The 21,193-nt window shown below is 47.4% G+C and overlaps 1 protein-coding gene across 5 annotated transcripts; it reads right to left on the bottom strand.

Annotated features, from left to right (window-relative positions):
- Positions 1-3,168: 3,168 nt before the first annotated feature.
- LOC139177297 (myeloid cell surface antigen CD33-like) lies at positions 3,169-11,594 on the bottom strand. Of its 5 annotated transcripts, XM_070772224.1 has the most exons (7): positions 10,893-11,592; positions 10,448-10,828; positions 9,964-10,242; positions 9,685-9,738; positions 7,218-7,284; positions 6,787-6,867; positions 3,169-6,511 (listed from the first exon to the last, which is right to left on the bottom strand). In XM_070772224.1, exons 1-6 carry the CDS (start codon positions 10,924-10,926, stop codon positions 6,795-6,797), a joined length of 888 nt encoding a protein of 295 aa, XP_070628325.1. In that variant the 5' UTR covers positions 10,927-11,592; the 3' UTR covers positions 3,169-6,511; positions 6,787-6,794. The 5 variants fall into 5 exon arrangements, 4 of the variants coding, with proteins under 4 accessions (XP_070628325.1, XP_070628326.1, XP_070628324.1 ...); XR_011561787.1 differs by lacking the exon at positions 7,218-7,284 and having other exon boundaries at positions 10,893-11,589; XM_070772223.1 differs by lacking the exons at positions 3,169-6,511; positions 6,787-6,867; positions 7,218-7,284 and adding an exon at positions 8,243-9,074 and having other exon boundaries at positions 10,893-10,953; positions 11,209-11,594.
- Between the last annotated feature and the right edge of the window lie 9,599 nt (positions 11,595-21,193).

Here is a 21,193-nt window from a genome sequence, read left to right as displayed (position 1 = left end):
TCAGCTTTATTTAGAAAATAAAGGAAAATACATCCTCCAGGCATGAGGGCATTCCGACCCAAAAGACCCAAAGAGAAGAGAGAGTGAGAGAGAGCGCGGGCACACATGCGCGTGTGCAGAAGAGAACCCTGCCCCCCAGGCCCTTTGGCTCCTCTTTTTATATGTTTTTTCCTCCCCCTGGACCTGCCTTATGTAAATTGGGCTAGCCAAGAGTGCTGTTTGTTCTACCCGAGATCCTCACTCCAGGCCTCAGACCTTCCTTTGTTCTATTTTCACGGGCTTTTCCCTTCCTTGTGTTTTAGTCACCACCATTCTGGTCTCCTTTTTCCTATTCTAACTACCAGCAGGGGCCCCCTGTCCTGATCCCATCTGGGGCCCATCCATCCAGCAGTGCAGTGGGTATGAGGAATGTGGCTTATGAACCTTCAGGCCTCTGGACCTTGGTGGAGGCACGTCCTGACCTGTCATGGGTGCGCCAGGGGGGTCTGCAGTCCTCAGAGGCATGTGAGGTGGGGGATGTGGTAGATGTCTGATGGCTGGGTCCTGCTGCCCTGGCCAGGGAGGGTCACCTTGTTGTCCAGACTGGTGGTTCTTACCCCTGCTCCAACACGCCAAGGGATATTTGGATATTGGGTGAAACTGGCATCTGATGGGTGTGGGCTGAGGCCAGGGAAGCTTCTTAACATGCTATACTCCACCCCCAGCCCCTACTCCTGCAACAGAAATCATCCAGCCCCAAAGTCAACAGTGCTGGGACTGAAAACCCAGTGACTGGGACCTAGTCCAGACCCTAGAGGTCCTCAGTTCTTCCAGGTGTGGAGCTGACATTGAGCAAGACCCTAAGGGCCTTTCCAGAGACAGACCACCCCATGTGCCCTGCCTCTCGTTTGTAAAAGAAAGCTTTAGCCTCCTAAAGCGAATGTGAAACTGTTAGTCACTCAGTAGTGTCTGATTTTGCACCCCATGGACTGTAGCAAGCCAGGCTTCCCTGTCCTTCACCATCTCTTTGAGGTTGCTCAAACTCATGACCATCGAGTCAGTGATGCCATCCAACCATCTAATCTTCTGTCATCCCCTTCTCCTCCTGCCCTCAGTCTTTCCCAGCATCAAGGTCTTTTCCAAGGAGTCAATTCTTTTCATCAGGTGGGCACAGTAGAGGCATTGGGAAGGGCCAGGCTCTTTTCTGGGATTGTCTGATATCTAGGTTCCCTCTTTCAAGGAACCAATAGCCCTGTGAAGCAAGAGGAAGTCCTGACAGAAGTGTGTGTGTGTGTGCGTGCGTGCGTGCGTGCGTGCGTGCGTGCACAAGAGGAACCTCAGACCTTCTCTTATCGCAGCTTGGCAGTCTTGGGAGATGGTGCTCATTTACCCATCTTTCAGAGAGATGCTGCAGTCCAGAGAGGGCAATGAACAACCCAAGGCACTTGGGAAGCCGGGACCTGCTGCCGCCTCTCCTGGCTCTGCATCCTGTCCTTTGGAACCTGCTCTGGTACCAGGGACTTCCCTCATAGCTCAGTAGGTAAAGAATCTGCCTGCAATGCAGGAGATCTGGGTTTGATTCCTGGGTCAGGAAGATCCCCTGGAGAAGGAAATGGCAACCCACTCCAGTATCTTGCCTGGAGGATCCCATGGACAGGGAAGCCTGGAGGGCTATCATCCATAGGGTCACACAGAGTCAGACACCAAACTCCTAAGTTAAACCCAAACCCCTAATTTATCCCTCTCCCCACCCCCTTTCCCCTTTGGTAACCATAAATTTGTTGTCTATGTCTGTGAGTCTGTGTCTGTCTTGTAAATACATTCATTTGTATTATTTTTTAGATTCCACATATAAGTGATTTATGTAATGTTTGTCTTTGACTTACTTTAATGTGATAATCTCTGGGCCCATCCATGTTGCTGCAAATGGCATTATTTCTTTACATTTTAGTAATATTTCTGAGTGATATTCCATTATATACATAGACCATTATCTTTTTTATCCCTTTATCAATTGATAGACACTTAGGTTGCTTCCACATCTTGGTTATTGTGAATAGTGTTGCTATGAACATGGGGCTGCGTGTATCTTTTTGAATTAGAGCTTTCTCCAGATAAATGCCCAGGAGTGGGATTGCTGGATCATATGGTGACTCTATTTTTCTTTTTTTAAGGAACCTCCATTGTGTTCTCCATAGTGGCTGCACTGGTTTACATTCCCATCAACACTGTAGGAAGGGTCCCTTTTCTCCACACCCTCTCCAGCATTTACCACTTGTAGACTTTTTGGTGAGTCTGATCGGTGGCCATTGAACCTCACTGTGGTTTTCATTTGCATTTTCATGAAGATCCTTGTCAAATGAAAGTTCAATCATATGACTGCTCCTCTCAAAGACTTCTGGATACTGCCTTGGCCTGAAGCCCTCCCCAAGTCTGTACTGCCTCGGGGTCTGTAGCATCCCCCCAGCTTCTCCCCACGTCCCTTCTTCCCTATGCTGTCACACACCAGCCTCTGGCTGCTTCCGCAGCACAACACAGTTGCATTAGAGCTTTAATGCTCCTTCTCCCCTCCCTCACACCCACTGTCTTGGGATAACTCTCTCAGGTGAACACAGAACCTGCTTTCTTACCATCATCAAGTCTTGGCTCAATCCTCACCTCTCGAATATACAAAATTGTCCCCCTAAATGTCATGTGGTCTTTCCCTGGGTCATGCTTCTCTAAACACATATTACCATCAAACACTCTCATTTTTTTTCCTTATTTCCTTTTGTTTGTATCTTTGTTTCCAGAAGAACAGCTACTTCATGATACAGCTGTAAAAAAGAAACTTGTTTATTGACATATTTGACCCCTGTGTCAGGAAGATCTGCTGGAGGAGGCCCTGGCAACCCACTCCAGTATTCTTGCTTGGGAAATCCCATGGACAGAGGAGCCTGGCGGGCTACCGTCCATGGGGTCACAAAAGAGTTGGAAACGATGGAGCATGCATGCCACGCCACACCATAGTTGATTTGCAATTTACAAAATGCTGTGTTAATTTCTGCTGTCCAGCAAAGTGATTCGGTTATGTCAGGGGAGTGTGTGATTTCCTCAGTTCTGTCTCGTCATCACAAAAATTTGAAGTGAAGGACATTAAAGCCTTCAGACAGACCGTGTCTTAGCTCTCGGACAGATCAGTGTTACAGCTCCGTGTTACAGCTCAGCTTTATTTAGAAAATAAAGGAAAATACATCCTCAAGGCATGAGGGCATGCCGACCCAAAAGACGCAAAGCGAAGAGCGAGTGAGAGAGAGAGAGAGAGAGAGGGCACACACATGCACGTGTGCAGAAGAGAACCCCGCCCCCCAGGCCCTTTGGCTCCTCTTTTTATATGTTTTTTCCTCCCTCTGGGCCTGCCTTATGTAAATTGGGCTAGCCAAGAGTGCTGTTTGTTCTACCTGAGATCCTCACTCTGGGCCTCAGACCTTCCTTTGTTCTATTTTCACGGGCTTTTCCCTTTCTTGTCTTTTAGTCACCGCCATTCTGGACTCCTTTTTCCTATTCTAACTACCTAACAGTTATACATACATATATATTCTTTTTCATATTCTTTTCCATAATAGTTTATCACAGTATGTTGAATATAATTCCCTGTGCTACGCAGTAGAATGAGGGTCTTGCTGTTTATCCATTCTATATATCACAGTTTGCATCTGCTAACCACAAAATCCCAGTCCATCCCTCCCCCACCATCCCTTCCCCTAGGCAACCACAAATCTGTGCCCTATGCTTGATGACAGATTTAAAAATATATATACTTATTTATATATATGGCTATTATATATATATACATATATTATATATGGCTGTCTGGGGAGGCTTTACAAATAGCTGTGAAAAGAAGAGAAGCGAAAAGCAAAGGAGAAAAGGAAAGATATAAACATCTGAATGCAGAGTTCCAAAGAATAGCAAGAAGAGATAAGAAAGCCTTCTTCAGCGATCAGTGCAAAGAAATAGAGGAAAACAACAGAATGGGAAAGACTAGAGATCTCTTCAAGAAAATCAGAGCTTCCAAAGGAACATTTCATGCAAAATGGGCTCGATAAAGGACAGAAATGGTATGGACCTAACAGAAGCAGAAGATATTAAGAAAAGATGGCAAGAATACACAGAAGAACTGTACAAAAAAGATCTTCACGACCCAGATAATCACAATGGTGTAATCACTGACCTAGAGCCAGACATCCTGGAATGTGAAGTCAAGTGGGCCTTAGAAAGCATCACTACAAACAAAGCTAGTGGAGGGGATGGAATTCCAGTGGAGCTATTTCAAGTCCTGGAAGATGATGCTGTGAAAGCGCTGCACTCAATATGCCAGCAAATTTGGAAAACTCAGCAGTGGCCACAGGACTGGAAAAGGTCAGTTTTCATTCCAATCCCAAAGAAAGGCAATGCCGAAGAATGCTCAAACTACCGCACAATTGCACTCACCTCACATACTAGTAAAGTCATGCTCAAAATTCTCCAAGCCAGGCTTCAGCAATATGTGAACTGTGAACTTTCTGATGTTCAAGGTGGTTTTAGAAAAGGCAGAGGAACCAGAGATCAAATTGCCAACATCCACTGGATCATGAAAAAGGAAAGAGAGTTCCAGAAAAACATCTATTTCTGCTTTATTGACTATGCCAAAGCCTTTGACTGTGTGGATCACAATAAACCGTGGAAAATTCTGAAAGAGATGGGAATACCAGACCACCTGACCTGCCTCCTGAGAAATTTGTATGCAGGTCAGGAAGCAACAGTTAGAACTGGACATGGAACAACAGACTGGTTCCAAATAGGAAAAGGAGTATGTCAAGGCTGTATATTGTCACCCTGTTTCTTTAACTTATATGCAGAGTACATCATGAGAAACGCTGGACTGGAAGAAACACAAGCTGGAATCAAGATTGCCGGGAGAAATCTCAATAACCTCAGATATGCAGATGACACCACCCTTATGGCAGAAAGCGAAGAGGAACTAAAAAGCCTCTTGAGGAAAGTGAAAGTGGAGAGTGAAAAAGTTGGCTTAAAGCTCAACTTTCAGAAAACAAAGATCATGGCATCTGGTCCCATCACTTCATGGCAAATAGATGGGGAAACACTGGAAACAGTGTCAGACTTTATTTTTCTGGGCTCCAAAATCACTGCAGATGGTGATTGCAGCCATGAAATTAAAAGACGCTTGCTCCTTGGAAGGAAAGTTATGACCAACCTAGATAGCATATTCAAAAGCAGAGACATTACTTTGCCAACAAAGGTTCGTCTAGTCAAGGCTATGGTTTTTCCTGTGGTCATGTATGGATGTGAAAGTTGGACTGTGAAGAAGGCTGAGCGCCGAAGAATTGATGCTTTTGAACTGTGGTGTTAGAGAAGACTCTTGAGAGTCCCTTGGACTGCAAGGAGATCCAACCAGTCCATTCTGAAGGAGATCAGCCCTGGGATTTCTTTGGAAGGAATGATGCTAAAGCTGAAACTCCAGTACTTTGGCCACCTCATGCGAAGAGTTGATTCAGTAGAAAAGACTCTGATGCTGGGAGGGACTGGGGGCAAGAGAAGAAGGGGATGACAGAGGATGAGATGGCTGGATGGCATCACTGACTCAACGGACATGAGTCTGAGTGAACTCCAGGAGTTGGTGATAGACAGGGAGGCCTGGCGTGCTGCGATTCATGGGGTCGCAAAGAGTCAGACACGACTGAGGGACAGATCTGATCTGATCTGATCTGATATTTATTTACTTTTTTTTATCTAGCTGTCTTAGTTGCCCCATGCAGGATCTCTGGTTGCAGCATGTGGACTCTTAGTTTCAGCATGTGGGATCTAGTTCCCTGATCCAGGATCAAACCCAGCTCACCTGCACTGGGAGGGCAGTCTTAGCCACTGAACCACCAGGAAAGTCCCAATGACTTTTGGGACTTTCAGAATTTGATGTTGTATTCACTGATGCCCGCTGGGCACCTACAACTAGATGGCTTAGAGTAGATATGCAGTAATACTTTATGAATTATCTGTAATTAAACGTATGTCGCTCTTCCAACCAAAACCAGACAATGAAGTGCACTCATACACACACACAGTGATGTTGAAGACTGAGCCTGAAGGTTGCTCATAATTCAGAGAGGCAGGGATGGGGAGGAAAGGGTGTTTCAGGAGAAGGAACTGCACATACAGTCTCAGAGTCACAGATTCTGACCAGGCTGGGTGTGGAGATGTTAGGAGATGCCGACAGAGGGGTAATCTGGGTGGAGAGTCAGCAGGGGAGAGCCCACCAGGGCTTTGAATCCAGCCTGCAGTGTGGGCCCCACCGTCCCCTGCGTGGGGAGGAAAGAGAGCTGCTCCGACTGTGCAGGAAGTGGACGGGAACTGTCTCTGGTGAGTCCTCTGACCTGAGGGCTGTGTCTCCCAACGAGAAGAAGCAGGAGATGCATCGGTTCAGTGACTCAAGGAAGCGGTGAGGCCGCTGGAAGGACCAGGGTCAGGACGGGGAGAAGACGGACTTCAAGATGAGCTGTGCTTAGGAGGAAGAATGGACAGCATTTAGTGAATTGTTGGATCCCAGAGGAGGGAAGGGGGTGATGAAAGGGGGGAAAGCCTGTCCCCTCCCCAACCTCTGGCCTTAGAGGCTGCCTTGTCATCAGTGTGACAGGGAGCCAAGCAGAGAAGTGAGTTTGGGGAGGAAGATGGCAGCTCTTCTTTGGCCACGCTGAGCTGGGCAATCCTGAAGGCCATCCTGGGAGAGGTGTGCAATGTGATCTTGGGCAGTGAGATGCCTGCATTGCTCACCTGAAGGGTTAACCTGGGATGGCGGTTGCATCTGAGGTGCCCCCTGCCGGCCTGGCTGTCTTCCTCCTGAAGGACTTCACGCTGAGAGAAGACGAGACCAGGCTCTTTCCCTCTGGCCAGAACAGGGTGCAACTGGGCTGCAGACTCACCCATCCCCCATTCCTTGTTCAGGGGCAGGAGGGGGTGACAGGTGGAAGACTTCATTTGACCCCACAGACCTTCCAGAGCACAGCAGGTATCTCCAACCTTGACGCCAGACAGAGGACAGCCCATACCCCAGGGGAACCCTAAGCACTGCCAACTCCACACCCCCCCGCCCTTCCCATCAGCCCCCTGCTGGCCCTGCCCCACCCCCGGTGGTGCTGGTTCAAGGCTGCAGCCCCCTGCGCCCTGCCCTGCCCACCTTTCCCCTCTCCCGGGGCAGTGCTCACAGGAGGGCCAGAAGGCAGAGGAAGAGAAGTGGGATCTTGACAGCCGCTTCCCAGATGGCCACCAGGACTGGCAGGGACAGAGTAAACGAACAAAGTAGGTGATTAAATCGTTAAGCCCACTAGGGGATCGTAGGTAAAGAAAAAAGTATGAGAGACCCTGCAAGTTAATGGTCACTCAAGAGAGCAGTCTTTCATAACAACAAAACCATGCAGCTGAAGCATGAGACGTGGCCCCAAACAGTACAATGACCGCGGCATGAGACCCCACACCCTGCCCCGTGAGCTCGGTGAGTTAATGAGCCCTAGGACGTGTTGTCTGCACACATAAAAAATTATAATTTATGGAGAGAGGACCCTTCAAAGTGAAAGACCCTCACTGTACTGAGACGTGAATTTTCCACGATGCCATGGCAGCCCCAGCTGGACCATGTGGGGACAAGCAGACTCCCCAGCATGATGTGGAAGGGGAGCTAGTGAGGAAATGTGACGTCTACTCAAGGATGAAGAAGGAGGTGATCTTTTCCCTGTTTCCACCTTTCCTTTCTTTATGAGACTGTAAACCACTGAGATCTAGGGGCAGGGCACCCTATGGAAAATCGGCCTGTAAGCCTCCTCAGCGTCCTGTTCTAATAAATCACTTCTTATCTGTGACTTTGCCTCTTGATGAATCCTTTCTGTGCTGAGTCATAAAGAACCAGAGCTCACTGGAGCCCCCCCAAGAGGCCACTTAGTGATTTCAGCACCACCTTGCCACGTGCCCTGACTGCCCTGCAGGAAGGTGGGATGAGGACAAATTCACCAGCTGGACCTCATCTTGGGTCCTTCCTCTCCCACGAGGACTCCAGGCCTTCCTGACTCACTGGATGCCAGACCCCATGTGCCTGCGCCTCACCCCATCCCCATGCCCTTACCTTCCAGCAGTTGAATGGGGGGGGGGGTGTGGGGGGCGCAAAGCGTGGAAAATGCATGAGTTGGACTTCATGAAAACGAAAAATTCTGCTTATCAATTGACACTACTGAGAAAGTGAAAAGCCAACCCATTTAATGGGAGAAAATATTTGCACATCATAGATCCGATATGTATGTAGTATCCAGCCTATATTTTAAAAAACTTACAATTCAACCACAAAAAGACAAACATTGCAATTTAAAAAAATGGAACAATGGATAAAAAGATTTCTCCAAATGACCAATAATTTCCTTTTAAAAAAGGAATGACATCATTACTCACTCCATAAACATAATTGAAATTATGATGAGATATTTCTTCACACCCAAATTTCTTTTGCAGTTTTAAAGGAAAATAACAACATCAACAAGGATCTGGAGAAATTGGAACCCACATATATTGACGGTGGGAACGTAAAATGGTCCTGTCAGTGTGGAAAACAGCTGACATTTCCTCAGAAATTTAAATGTAGAATCTACCATTTGACCCAGAAATCTCACTCCGAGGTAAATGGCTGAGAAAACTGCAGTCAGTGATCAATACCAAAAAAACTAAAGCAACATTCATAGCAGCGTTGTAATAGCCCCACAGTAGAAACAACGCCGAGGTCCAACCACTGCTAAACAGATAAACAGAAGCTGGTCCCTCCATGCAATGAAATATTATTCAGACAAAAAGAAATTGATACTGATACACAATGAATGAATGATCCTGGAAAGTGGTTTTTTATGCGAAAGGAGCCACATGGAAAAGGCCACAGTCTTGTAACACTCCACTTGTATGAAATGTCCCCCATAGGCAGATCCATAGACACGGACAGTAGGTCAGTGGTTGCCCAGGGCTGGGGAGGACAGTGTGGTGAGTGACTACTTCACGGGCACCAGGCTTCTCTCTGGGATGATGAAGATCTGAGATGGGTGGGTTTAGGGAGTAGTGAGACTTGTACAACATCGTGAATGTTCTCGAAGCCAACTATTGTCTATTTTAAACTGGCTAAAACGGTCGATTTTATTTTCTCTGATTTTTCCTCAATAAAAATAATGCATTTAAATAAGCAATGCCATGTAGAGATGCCAGTTTTCATTTGGTACGGGCAAAGATCAAAAGGTTTCACCATATAGGGCCTTGGTGAAAACAAAACGCTTTCAAAATATATGATCCATCAAAACATGCATAAGTCACAAGCTATTGGGAGGAAAAAAAAACTGCAGAGCTGAAGGAGTCAGGTCGTGGGTGGTGAGGGGCTTTGAGGGGTGGGCTCTGCCCTGTGGATGTCGCCCTGCTTTTGGGGAGCAGAGGAGGAAGTGGACAAGTCCCAGGGGAGTGAGGGGCTAGTGTGGACAGCTGGGCACAGTGGCCATGGAGACAGAGGAGGGGCAGGGACCACTGGGTTCACCCACTAGGGGCTCTGGTCACTGGGGTGGGTCCAGAGTGAGGCAGGGACCAGCAGAGACCAGCCCAGCCCTGAGCCAGAAGCAGCCTCGCTCCTGACAGCCCAGGAGGGGACCTTCTTCCTACCTGTGCTGTTTCCTTGGAAGTCTCTGGTCACTGGGCTCTGTGGAGCACCCGGGACTGGAAGAGAGGATCTCCTTCCTCAGCGGGAGGACCGGGATGAGGGAAGTGTAGTCATCCCCTCCCCACCCCACCCAGATCTGCAGAACCCAGGTGGGACAGGCCTTATGTCCCTCTAGCCCCCCTCCCCAGCCGGGCCTCCAGGACAAGAGCACCACAAATCCGCAGCCTCGTCCCCCTGCCCGACACACCCTCAGGCCCCCGGCATCCTCACCCCTCACTCACAGGTGACATTGAGCAGGATGGTTCGCTCCACCATCGCCCCGCTTGTGGGGAGCTTCACCTGACAGGTGAGCCTGGTGCCGTGGTCCTGGGGCCGTGGGGTGAGAGTGAGCACTGACGAGAAGGGGGTCCTGGGGCCCAGGGAGCTGGGGGCAGCTGACGTCCAGGAGAAGATGGGCGGCGTGGCCCGCTCACAGGCCCAGGGCACAGAGCAGGTCAGGTTTCCGGGGCAGCCAGGCTCAAGGGCCCCCGGGCTGCGGACATGGGGCTGGTGGGTGAGGGCTGGTGAGAGGAGGGGGGAGATGGGGGATCCGGAGGAGGCTTTGAGATGTGACCCCCCAGGAGAAGCGTCAGGCTTCAGGGCAGCCCCTACCTCTGAGCCCCCACCTGCTTTACCCTCAGCGCCTCCCAGGAGGGGCCCCCACCCCAGCCCTGCCCTGGGGCCCCCATGACCCCCACTGTGGCCTCTCCTAGATCCACTGCTTACCTGTCACATTCAAGAAGAACAGTTCAGACAGGTAACTCCATTTCATACTTCCTTTTTCCATACGAAAAAAGTAGGAACCTCTGTCGCTCTTTCTGGCATCTCTGATCTCCAGGGAGCAATTGTTGTCCCTGGGGTCCCCGAGGAGGTGGAATCGGCCCTGGGTCTCCTTCTGAACTTCACGGTCTAATTTGTTTGTGGCCACGGGGGCATCCTTGAGTACTTCGGCCCCTTCCCGGAACCAGAAGCCGTGAACAGGGGTAGAACCACTGTGGAAGTCGCTGGGATAGTAGACGGAGCAGGGCACGCGGACACACAAGCCCTCCTGCACCGACACGGACCGCGGTGCTTTCAGCCAGTAATTCGGATCCTGAGCCAGGGTCGCTGAGGAAAATCAAGGATCAGCCAAGCCCCCGCCCCGCCGACCTCTGCCCCGCCGTCCACTCACCCGCCCACAGCAGCGGCAGCAGCAGCGGCAGCATGTCTGAGCCGGAGAGTGTCTGGGCCTCCTGTGTGTGAAAAGAGAAGGGAAGGGAGAGGGAGGTAGGGCTGCGGGGAGACCCGTGGGAAGCTGGGGAGGAGCAAGAAACTCGGTTCACAGAACAGGAACTTCAGAGCCGGAGCTCCTCCCCCTCCACACACAGCAGACAGGACACCCCTGGGCCCAGAGACCCCGGAGACCTGCCCAGAGAGGAGCAGAAAAGCAGGGGCCCCCTGTCCTGACCCCCATCTGGGGCTCGTCCCTCCAGCACCAGAGCTCGGACCTGTGAGGACACTGAGGGCTAGGACTCAGGCGGCCTCCTAAGGTTCTTCCATCCGAGCTCTGCTGTCTACACCAGGGCACTGCTCAACTCCACTCTTGACCTGGAGAGTCACAGCCTCACGGAGACCCTCGGGTGGTCATTCCTGCGAGATGCAGGGCTCTTTACTGTCTGTGGGAGTGTCTGGAGCAGAAGACAAGAAGGGGCTCCTGGGTGGAGTGAAGGCAGCAGCCAGCCACCCATTCACGCATCCCCCCAGCAGTGAGCGTCTCTGGGTGGTGACCTGGAGACCAGAAGGGATACAACTCACCTGGTCCTCACCCGAGAGATTCTCCCCGCCCGGGGCCCTCACTTCCTCCCCTGACACACAGCACGGCCGGGGCTAGAGCTGTGTCACTGGTGAGACTGCCATGTGTCCTGGCAGCATTCTGGGGTTTTCTAGAATTAGTCTCCTGGCAGCTTTCTGGGGGTTTTCTGGAATTATGACATGGAATTTATTAAAGAAAAAAACTTCTATGCTGATTCACAAACTTTCAATTGCATTTTCAAAATAAGACTGTATAGCATCCTGCTTCACATAAAACAAAAAGGGCAAACACATGTTCTGTGAGTCAGTGCAGACAAAACTTCTTTTATTTTTAAATTTAATGTAGATAGAGGGATAATAGGATAATAGGATATTTTTTATTATCCAAAGGATTTATTTTTCAATTTAATATAGTTTTTCTTTTGTATTAGAATATAGCTGACTTATAAGACTGTGTTAGTTTCAGTTGTACAGCAACAAGATCTAGTTATACACATACATATATCCATTCTTGTTTAGATTTTTTTTCCATATAGGTTATTACAGAATACTGAGTAGAATTCCTTCTGCTATACATGAAGTCCTCATTGATTATCTCTTTTATATATAGTAGTATGTATATGAGGCTTCCCTGGTGGCTCAGTCAGTAAAGAGACTACCTGCAATGCAGGAGACCTGGCTTCCATCCCTGGGTCTGAAAGATCCCCTGGAGGAGGGCATGGCAACCCACTCCAGTATTCTTGCCTGGAGAATCCCATGAACACGGAAGCCTGGTGGGCTATCGTCCATAGGGTCACACAGAGTCAGACACCAAACTCCTAAGTTAGTCCCAAACCCCTAATTTATCCCTCCCCCCATCCCCTTTCCCCTTTGGTAGCCATACATTTGTTTTCTATGTCTGTGAGCCTGTTTCTGTCTTGTAAATACATTCATTTGTACTTTTTTTTTGTAGTTTCCACATATAAGTGATTTATATAACGTTTGTCTTTGACTTACTTCAATGTGATAGTCTCTGGGTCCATCCATGTTGCTGCAAATGGCATTATCTCCTTCCATTTTATGCTTGAGTAATATTCCATTATATACGTAGACCATCATCTTTTTCATCCCTTTATCTATTGATAGGAGAGATAAGAAAGCCTTCCTCAGCGATCAATGCAAAGAAATAGAGGAAAACAACAGAATGGGAAAGACCAGAGATCTCTTCAAGAAAATTGGAGATACCAAGGGAACATTTCATGAAAAGATGGGCTCGATAAAGGACAGAAATGGTATGGACCTAACAGAAGCAGAAGATATTAAGAAGAGGTGGCAAGAATACACAGAAGAACTATACTAAAAAGATCTTCACAACCAAGATAATCACGATGGTGTGATCACTGACCTAGAGCCAGACATCCTGGAATGTGAAGTCAAGTGGGCCTTAGAAAGCATCACTACAAACAAAGCTAGTGGAGGGGATGGAATTCCAGTGGAGCTATTTCAAGTCCTGGAAGATGATGCTGTGAAAGCGCTGCACTCAATATGCCAGCAAATTTGGAAAACTCAGCAGTGGCCACAGGACTGGAAAAGGTCAGTTTTCATTCCAATCCCAAAGAAAGGCAATGCCAAAGAATGCTCAAACTACCGCACAATTGTACTCATCCCACACGCTAGTAAAGTAATACTCAAAATTCTCCAAGCCAGGCTTCAGCAATACATGAACCATGAAATTCCAGATGTTCAAGGTGGATTTAGGAAAGGCAGAGGAACCAGAGATCAAATTGCCAACATCCACTGGATCATGGAAAAAGCAAAAGAGTTCCAGAAAATCATCTATTTCTGCTTTATTGACTGTGCCAAAGCCTTTGACTGTGTGGATCACAATAAACTGTGGAAAATTCTGAAAGAGATGGGAATACCAGACCACCTGACCTGCCTCTTGAGAAACCTGTATGCACGTCAGGAAGCAACAGTTAGAACTGGACGTGGAACAACAGACTGGTTCCAAATAGGAAAAGGCGTACGTCAAGGCTGCATATTGTCACTCTGCTTATTTAACTTATATGCAGAGTACATCATGAGAAATACTGAGCTGGAAGAAGCACAAGCTGGAATCAAGATTGCCGGGAGAAATCTCAATAACCTCAGATATGCAGATGACACCACCCTTATGGCAGAAAGTGAAGAGGAACTAATATGCCTCTTGATGAAAGTGAAAGAGGAGAGTGAAAAAGTTGGCTTAAAGCTCAACATTCAGAAAACGAAGATCATGGCATCTGGTCCCATCACTTCATGGCAAATAGATGGGGAAACAGTGGAAACAGTGTCAGACTTTATTTTGGGGGACTCCAAAATCACTGCAGATGGTGATTGCAGCCATGAAATTAAAAGACGCTTACTCCTCAGAAGGAAAGTTATGACCAACCTAGATAGCATATCCAAAAGCAGAGACATTACTTTGCCAACAAAAGTCCGTCTAGTCAAGGCTATGGTTTTTCCAGTGGTCATGTATGGATGTGAAAGTTGGACTGTGAAGAAGGCTGAGCGCAGAAGAATTGATGCTTTTGAACTGTGGTGTTGGAGAAGACTCTTGAGAGTCCCTTGGACTGCAAGGAGATCCAATCAGTCCATCCTAAAGGAGATCAGTCCTGGGTGTTATTTGGAAGGACTGATGTTGAAGCTGAAACTCCAATACTTTGGCCACCTCATGCAAAGAGTTGACTCATTGGAAAAGACTCTGATGCTGGGAGGGATTGGGGGCAGGAGGAGAAGGGGACGACAGGGGATGAGATGGCTGGATGGCATCACCGACTCAATGGACATGAGTTTGAGTGAACTCTGGGAGTTGGTGATGGACAGGGAGGCCTGGCGTGCTGCAATTCATGGGATCGCAAAGAGTTGGACACAACTGAGCGATTGAAATGAACTGAACTGAACTGAACTGATCTATTGACAGATGCTTAGGTTGCTTCCACATCTTGGCTATTGTGAATAGTGTTGCTATGAACATGGAGCTGTGTGAATCTTTTTGAATTAGAGCTTTCTCCAGATAAATGCCCAGGAGTGGGATTGCTGGATCATATGGTGACTCTATTTTTCTTTTTTTAAGGAACCTCCATTGTGTTCTCCATAGTGGCTGCACTGGTTTACATTCCCATCAACATTGTAGAAAGGGTCCCTTTTCTCCACACCCTCTCCAGCATTTACCACTTGTAGACTTTTTGGTGAGTTTGACTGGTGGCCATTAATACCTCATTGTGGTTTTCATTTGCTTTTTCACAAAGATCCTTGTCAAATGAAAGTTCGATCATATGACTGCTCCTCTCAAAGACTTCTGGATACTGCCTTGGCCTGAAGCCCTCCCGAAGTCTGTACCGTCTCGGGGTCTGTAGCATCCCCCAGCTTCTCCCCACGTCCCTTTGCTTCCCTGTGCCGTCACACACCAGCCTCTGGTTGCTTCCGCAGCACAACACAGTGGCATCAGAGCTTCAGTCCTCTGTGCCTCCCCTCCCCCACGCCCACCACTTGGGATAACTCTCAGGTAAACACAGAACCTGCCTTTTACCATCATCAAGTCTTGGCTCAATCCTCACCTCTCAAATATACAAAATTGTCCCCCTAAATGTCACGTGGTCTTTCCCCGAGTAATGCTTCTCTAAACACATATTACCGTCAAACACTCTCAATTTTTTTCCTTATTTACTTTTGTTTGTATCTTTGTTTCCAGAAGATACATAAATATCATGATACAGCTGTAAAAAATAAACTTTTTTATTGATGTGTACGACCCCTGAGTCGGGCAGATCCTCTGGAGGAGGCCATGGCAACCCACTCCAGTATTCTTGCTTGGGAAATCCCATGGACAGAGGAGCCTGGCGGGCTACAGTCCATGGGGTCACAAAAGAGTTGGAAACGATGGAGCATGCATGCCACGCCACACCATAGTTGATTTGCAATTTACAAAATGTTGTGTTAATTTCTGCTGTCCAGCAAAGTGATTCAGTTATGTCAGGGGAGTGTGTATTTTCCTCGGTTCTGTCTCGTCACCACAAAAATTTGAAGCGAAGGACGTTAAAGCCCTCACACAGACCGTGTCTTAGCTCTCGGACAGATCAGTGTTACAGCTCCGTGTTACAGCTCAGCTTTATTTAGAAAATAAAGGAAAATACATCCTCCAGGCATGAGGGCATTCCTACCCAAAAGACCCAAAGAGAAGAGAGAGTGAGAGAGAGCGCGGGCACACATGCGCGTGTGCAGAAGAGAACCCTGCCCCCCAGGCCCTTTGGCTCCTCTTTTTATATGTTTTTTTCCTCCCCCTGGGCCTGCCTTATGTAAATTGGGCTAGCCAAGAGTGCTGTTTGTTCTACCCGAGATCCTCACTCCGGGCCTCAGACCTTCCTTTGTTCTATTTTCACGGGCTTTTCCCTTCCTTGTGTTTTAGTCACCACCATTCTGGTCTCCTTTTTCCTATTCTAACTACCAGCAGGGGCCCCCTGTCCTGATCCCATCTGGGGCCCATCCATCCAGCAGTGCAGTGGGTATGAGGAATGTGGCTTATGAACCTTCAGGCCTCTGGACCTTGGTGGAGGCACGTCCTGACCTGTCATGGGTGCGCCAGGGGGGTCTGCAGTCCTCAGAGGCATGTGAGGTGGGGGATGTGGTAGATGTCTGATGGCTGGGTCCTGCTGCCCTGGCCAGGGAGGGTCACCTTGTTGTCCAGACTGGTGGTTCTTACCCCTGCTCCAACACGCCAAGGGATATTTGGATATTGGGTGAAACTGGCATCTGATGGGTGTGGGCTGAGGCCAGGGAAGCTTCTTAACATGCTATACTCCACCCCCAGCCCCTACTCCTGCAACAGAAATCATCCAGCCACAAAGTCAACAGTGCTGGGACTGAAAACCCAGTGACTGGGACCTAGTCCAGACCCTAGAGGTCCTCAGTTCTTCCAGGTGTGGAGCTGACATTGAGCAAGACCCTAAGGGCCTTTCCAGAGACAGACCACCCCATGTGCCCTGCCTCTCGTTTGTAAAAGAAAGCTTTAGCCTCCTAAAGCGAATGTGAAACTGTTAGTCACTCAGTAGTGTCTGATTTTGCACCCCATGGACTGTAGCAAGCCAGGCTTCCCTGTCCTTCACCATCTCTTTGAGGTTGCTCAAACTCATGACCATCGAGTCAGTGATGCCATCCAACCATCTAATCTTCTGTCATCCCCTTCTCCTCCTGCCCTCAGTCTTTCCCAGCATCAAGGTCTTTTCCAAGGAGTCAATTCTTTTCATCAGGTGGGCACAGTAGAGGCATTGGGAAGGGCCAGGCTCTTTTCTGGGATTGTCTGATATCTAGGTTCCCTCTTTCAAGGAACCAATAGCCCTGTGAAGCAAGAGGAAGTCCTGACAGAAGTGTGTGTGTGTGTGCGTGCGTGCGTGCGTGCGTGCGTGCACAAGAGGAACCTCAGACCTTCTCTTATCGCAGCTTGACAGTCTTGGGAGATGGTGCTCATTTACCCATCTTTCAGAGAGATGCTGCAGTCCAGAGAGGGCAATGAACAACCCAAGGCACTTGGGAAGCCGGGACCTGCTGCCGCCTCTCCTGGCTCTGCATCCTGTCCTTTGGAACCTGCTCTGGTACCAGGGGCTTCCCTCATAGCTCAGTAGGTAAAGAATCTGCCTGCAATGCAGGAGATCTGGGTTTGACTCCTGGGTCAGGAAGATCCCCTGGAGAAGGAAATGGCAACCCACTCCAGTATCTTGCCTGGAGGATCCCATGGACAGGGAAGCCTGGAGGGCTATCATCCATAGGGTCACACAGAGTCAGACACCAAACTCCTAAGTTAAACCCAAACCCCTAATTTATCCCTCTCCCCACCCCCTTTCCCCTTTGGTAACCATAAATTTGTTGTCTATGTCTGTGAGTCTGTGTCTGTCTTGTAAATACATTCATTTGTATTATTTTTTAGATTCCACATATAAGTGATTTATGTAATGTTTGTCTTTGACTTACTTTAATGTGATAATCTCTGGGCCCATCCATGTTGCTGCAAATGGCATTATTTCTTTACATTTTAGTAATATTTCTGAGTGATATTCCATTATATACATAGACCATTATCTTTTTTATCCCTTTATCAATTGATAGACACTTAGGTTGCTTCCACATCTTGGTTATTGTGAATAGTGTTGCTATGAACATGGGGCTGCATGTATCTTTTTGAATTAGAGCTTTCTCCAGATAAATGCCCAGGAGTGGGATTGCTGGATCATATGGTGACTCTGTTTTTCTTTTTTTAAGGAACCTCCATTGTGTTCTCCATAGTGGCTGCACTGGTTTACATTCCCATCAACACTGTAGGAAGGGTCCCTTTTCTCCACACCCTCTCCAGCATTTACCACTTGTAGACTTTTTGGTGAGTCTGATCGGTGGCCATTGAACCTCACTGTGGTTTTCATTTGCATTTTCATGAAGATCCTTGTCAAATGAAATTTCAATCATATGACTGCTCCTCTCAAAGACTTCTGGATACTGCCTTGGCCTGAAGCCCTCCCCAAGTCTGTACTGCCTCGGGGTCTGTAGCATCCCCCCAGCTTCTCCCCACGTCCCTTCTTCCCTATGCTGTCACACACCAGCCTCTGGCTGCTTCCGCAGCACAACACAGTTGCATTAGAGCTTTAACGCTCCTTCTCCCCTCCCTCACACCCACTGTCTTGGGATAACTCTCTCAGGTGAACACAGAACCTGCTTTCTTACCATCATCAAGTCTTGGCTCAATCCTCACCTCTCGAATATACAAAATTGTCCCCCTAAATGTCATGTGGTCTTTCCCTGGGTCATGCTTCTCTAAACACATATTACCATCAAACACTCTCATTTTTTTTCCTTATTTCCTTTTGTTTGTATCTTTGTTTCCAGAAGAACAGCTACTTCATGATACAGCTGTAAAAAAGAAACTTTTTTATTGACATATTTGACCCCTGTGTCAGGAAGATCTGCTGGAGGAGGCCCTGGCAACCCACTCCAGTATTCTTGCTTGGGAAATCCCATGGACCGAGGAGCCTGGCGGGCTACAGTCCATGGGGTCACAAAAGAGTTGGCAACGATGGAGCATGCATGCAACGCCACACCATAGTTGATTTGCAATTTACAAAATGCTGTGTTAATTTCTGCTGTCCAGCAAAGTGATTCAGTTATGTCAGGGGAGTGTGTGATTTCCTCAGTTCTGTCTCGTCATCACAAAAATTTGAAGTGAAGGACATTAAAGCCTTCAGACAGACCGTGTCTTAGCTCTCGGACAGATCAGTGTTACAGCTCCGTGTTACAGCTCAGCTTTATTTAGAAAATAAAGGAAAATACATCCTCAAGGCATGAGGGCATGCCGACCCAAAAGACGCAAAGCGAAGAGCGAGTGAGAGAGAGAGAGAGAGAGGGCACCCACATGCACGTGTGCAGAAGAGAACCCCGCCCCCCAGGCCCTTTGGCTCCTTTTTTAATATGTTTTTTCCTCCCTCTGGGCCTGCCTTATGTAAATTGGGCTAGCCAAGAGTGCTGTTTGTGCTACCTGAGATCCTCACTCTGGGCCTCAGACCTTCCTTTGTTCTATTTTCACGGGCTTTTCCCTTCCTTGTCTTTTAGTCACCGCCATTCTGGACTCCTTTTTCCTATTCTAACTACCTAACAGTTATACATACATATATATTCTTTTTCATATTCTTTTCCATAATAGTTTATCACAGTATGTTGAATATAATTCCCTGTGCTACGCAGTAGAATGAGGGTCTTGCTGTTTATCCATTCTATATATCACAGTTTGCATCTGCTAACCACAAAATCCCAGTCCATCCCTCCCCCACCATCCCTTCCCCTAGGCAACCACAAATCTGTGCCCTATGCTTGATGACAGATTTAAAAATATATATATTTATTTATATATATGGCTATTATATATATATATGTATATATATATAATATATATATATTATATATGGCTGTCTGGGGAGGCTTTACAAATAGCTGTGAAAAGAAGAGAAGCGAAAAGCAAAGGAGAAAAGGAAAGATATAAACATCTGAATGCAGAGTTCCAAAGAATAGCAAGAAGAGATAAGAAAGCCTTCTTCAGTGATCAATGCAAAGAAATAGAGGAAAACAACAGAATGGGAAAGACTAGGGATCTCTTCAAGAAAATCAGAGCTACCAAAGGAACATTTCATGCAAAATGGGCTCGATAAAGGACAGAAATGGTATAGACCTAACAGAAGCAGAAGATATTAAGAAAAGATGGCAAGAATACACAGAAGAACTGTACAAAAAAGATCTTCACGACCCAGATAATCACAATGGTGTAATCACTGACCTAGAGCCAGACATCCTGCAATGTGAAGTCAAGTGGGCCTTAGAAAGCATCACTACGAACAAAGCTAGTGGAGGGCATGGAATTCCAGTTGAGCTATTCCAAATCCTGAAAGATGATGCTGTGAAAGTACCGCACTCAATATGCCAGCAAATTTGGAAAACTCAGCAGTGGCCACAGGACTGGAAAAGGTCCATTTTCATTCCAATCCCAAAGAAAGGCAGTGCCGAAGAATGCTCAAACTACCGCACAATTGCACTCACCTCACATACTAGTAAAGTCATGCTCAAAATTCTCCAAGCCAGGCTTCAGCAATATGTGAACCGTGAACTTCCTGATGTTCAAGGTGGTTTTAGAAAAGGCAGAGGAACCAGAGATCAAATTGCCAACATCCACTGGATCATGGAAAAGGAAAGAGAGTTCCAGAAAAACATCTATTTCTGCTTTATTGACTATGCCAATGCCTTTGACTGTGTGGATCACAATAAACCGTGGAAAATTCTGAAAGAGACGGGAATACCAGACCACCTGATCTGCCTCCTGAGAAATTTGTATGCAGGTCAGGAAGCAACAGTTAGAACTGGACATGGAACAACAGACTGGTTCCAAATAGGAAAAGGAGTATGTCAAGGCTGTATATTGTCACCCTGTTTCTTTAACTTATATGCAGAGTACATCATGAGAAACGCTGGACTGGAAGAAACACAAGCTGGAATCAAGATTGCCGGGAGAAATCTCAATAACCTCAGATATGCAGATGACACCACCCTTATGGCAGAAAGCGAAGAGGAACTAAAAAGCCTCTTGATGAAGGTGAAAGTGGAGAGTGAAAAAGTTGGCTTAAAGCTCAACATTCAGAAAACGAAGATCATGGCATCTGGTCCCATCACTTCATGGCAAATAGATGGGGAAACACTGGAAACAGTGTCAGACTTTATTTTTCTGGGCTCCAAAATCACTGCAGATGGTGACTGCAGCCATGAAATTAAAAGACGCTTACTCCTTGGAAGGAAAGTTATGACCAACCTAGATAGCATATTCAAAAGCAGAGACATTACTTTGCCAACAAAGGTTCGTCTAGTCAAGGCTATGGTTTTTCCAGTGGTCATGTATGGATGTGAAAGTTGGACTGTGAAGAAGGCTGAGCGCCAAAGAATTGATGCTTTTGAACTGTGGTGTTGGAGAAGACTCTTGAGAGTCCCTTGGACTGCAAGGAGACCCAACCAGTCCATTCTAAAAGAGATCAGCCCTGGGATTTCTTTGGAAGGAATGATGCTAAAGCTGAAACTCCAGTACTTTGGCCACCTCATGCGAAGAGTTGATTCAGTAGAAAAGAGAATAGAAGAAGGGGACAACAG

The sequence above is a fragment of the Bos indicus genome, chromosome 18 (assembly GCF_029378745.1).
Source record: "Bos indicus isolate NIAB-ARS_2022 breed Sahiwal x Tharparkar chromosome 18, NIAB-ARS_B.indTharparkar_mat_pri_1.0, whole genome shotgun sequence".
Classification (NCBI taxonomy): Eukaryota; Metazoa; Chordata; class Mammalia; order Artiodactyla; family Bovidae; genus Bos; species Bos indicus.
The sequence above is the reverse complement of the archived record's forward strand: the minus strand, read 5'-3'. Positions and strand labels throughout refer to the sequence as shown.

Coding starts and splice junctions, on each gene's coding strand:
- LOC139177297 (XM_070772223.1), bottom strand. CDS start 10,926: ATGCTGCCGCTGCTGCTGCCGCTGCTGTGGGCGG. Junction 9,739..9,963: donor CATCCTGCTCAATGTCACCT/GTGAGTGAGGGG, acceptor CCTCTCTTCCAG/TCCCGGGTGCTCCACAGAGC. Junction 9,075..9,684: donor CTTCCAAGGAAACAGCACAG/GTAGGAAGAAGG, acceptor CACCCATCTCAG/ATCTTCATCATCCCAGAGAG.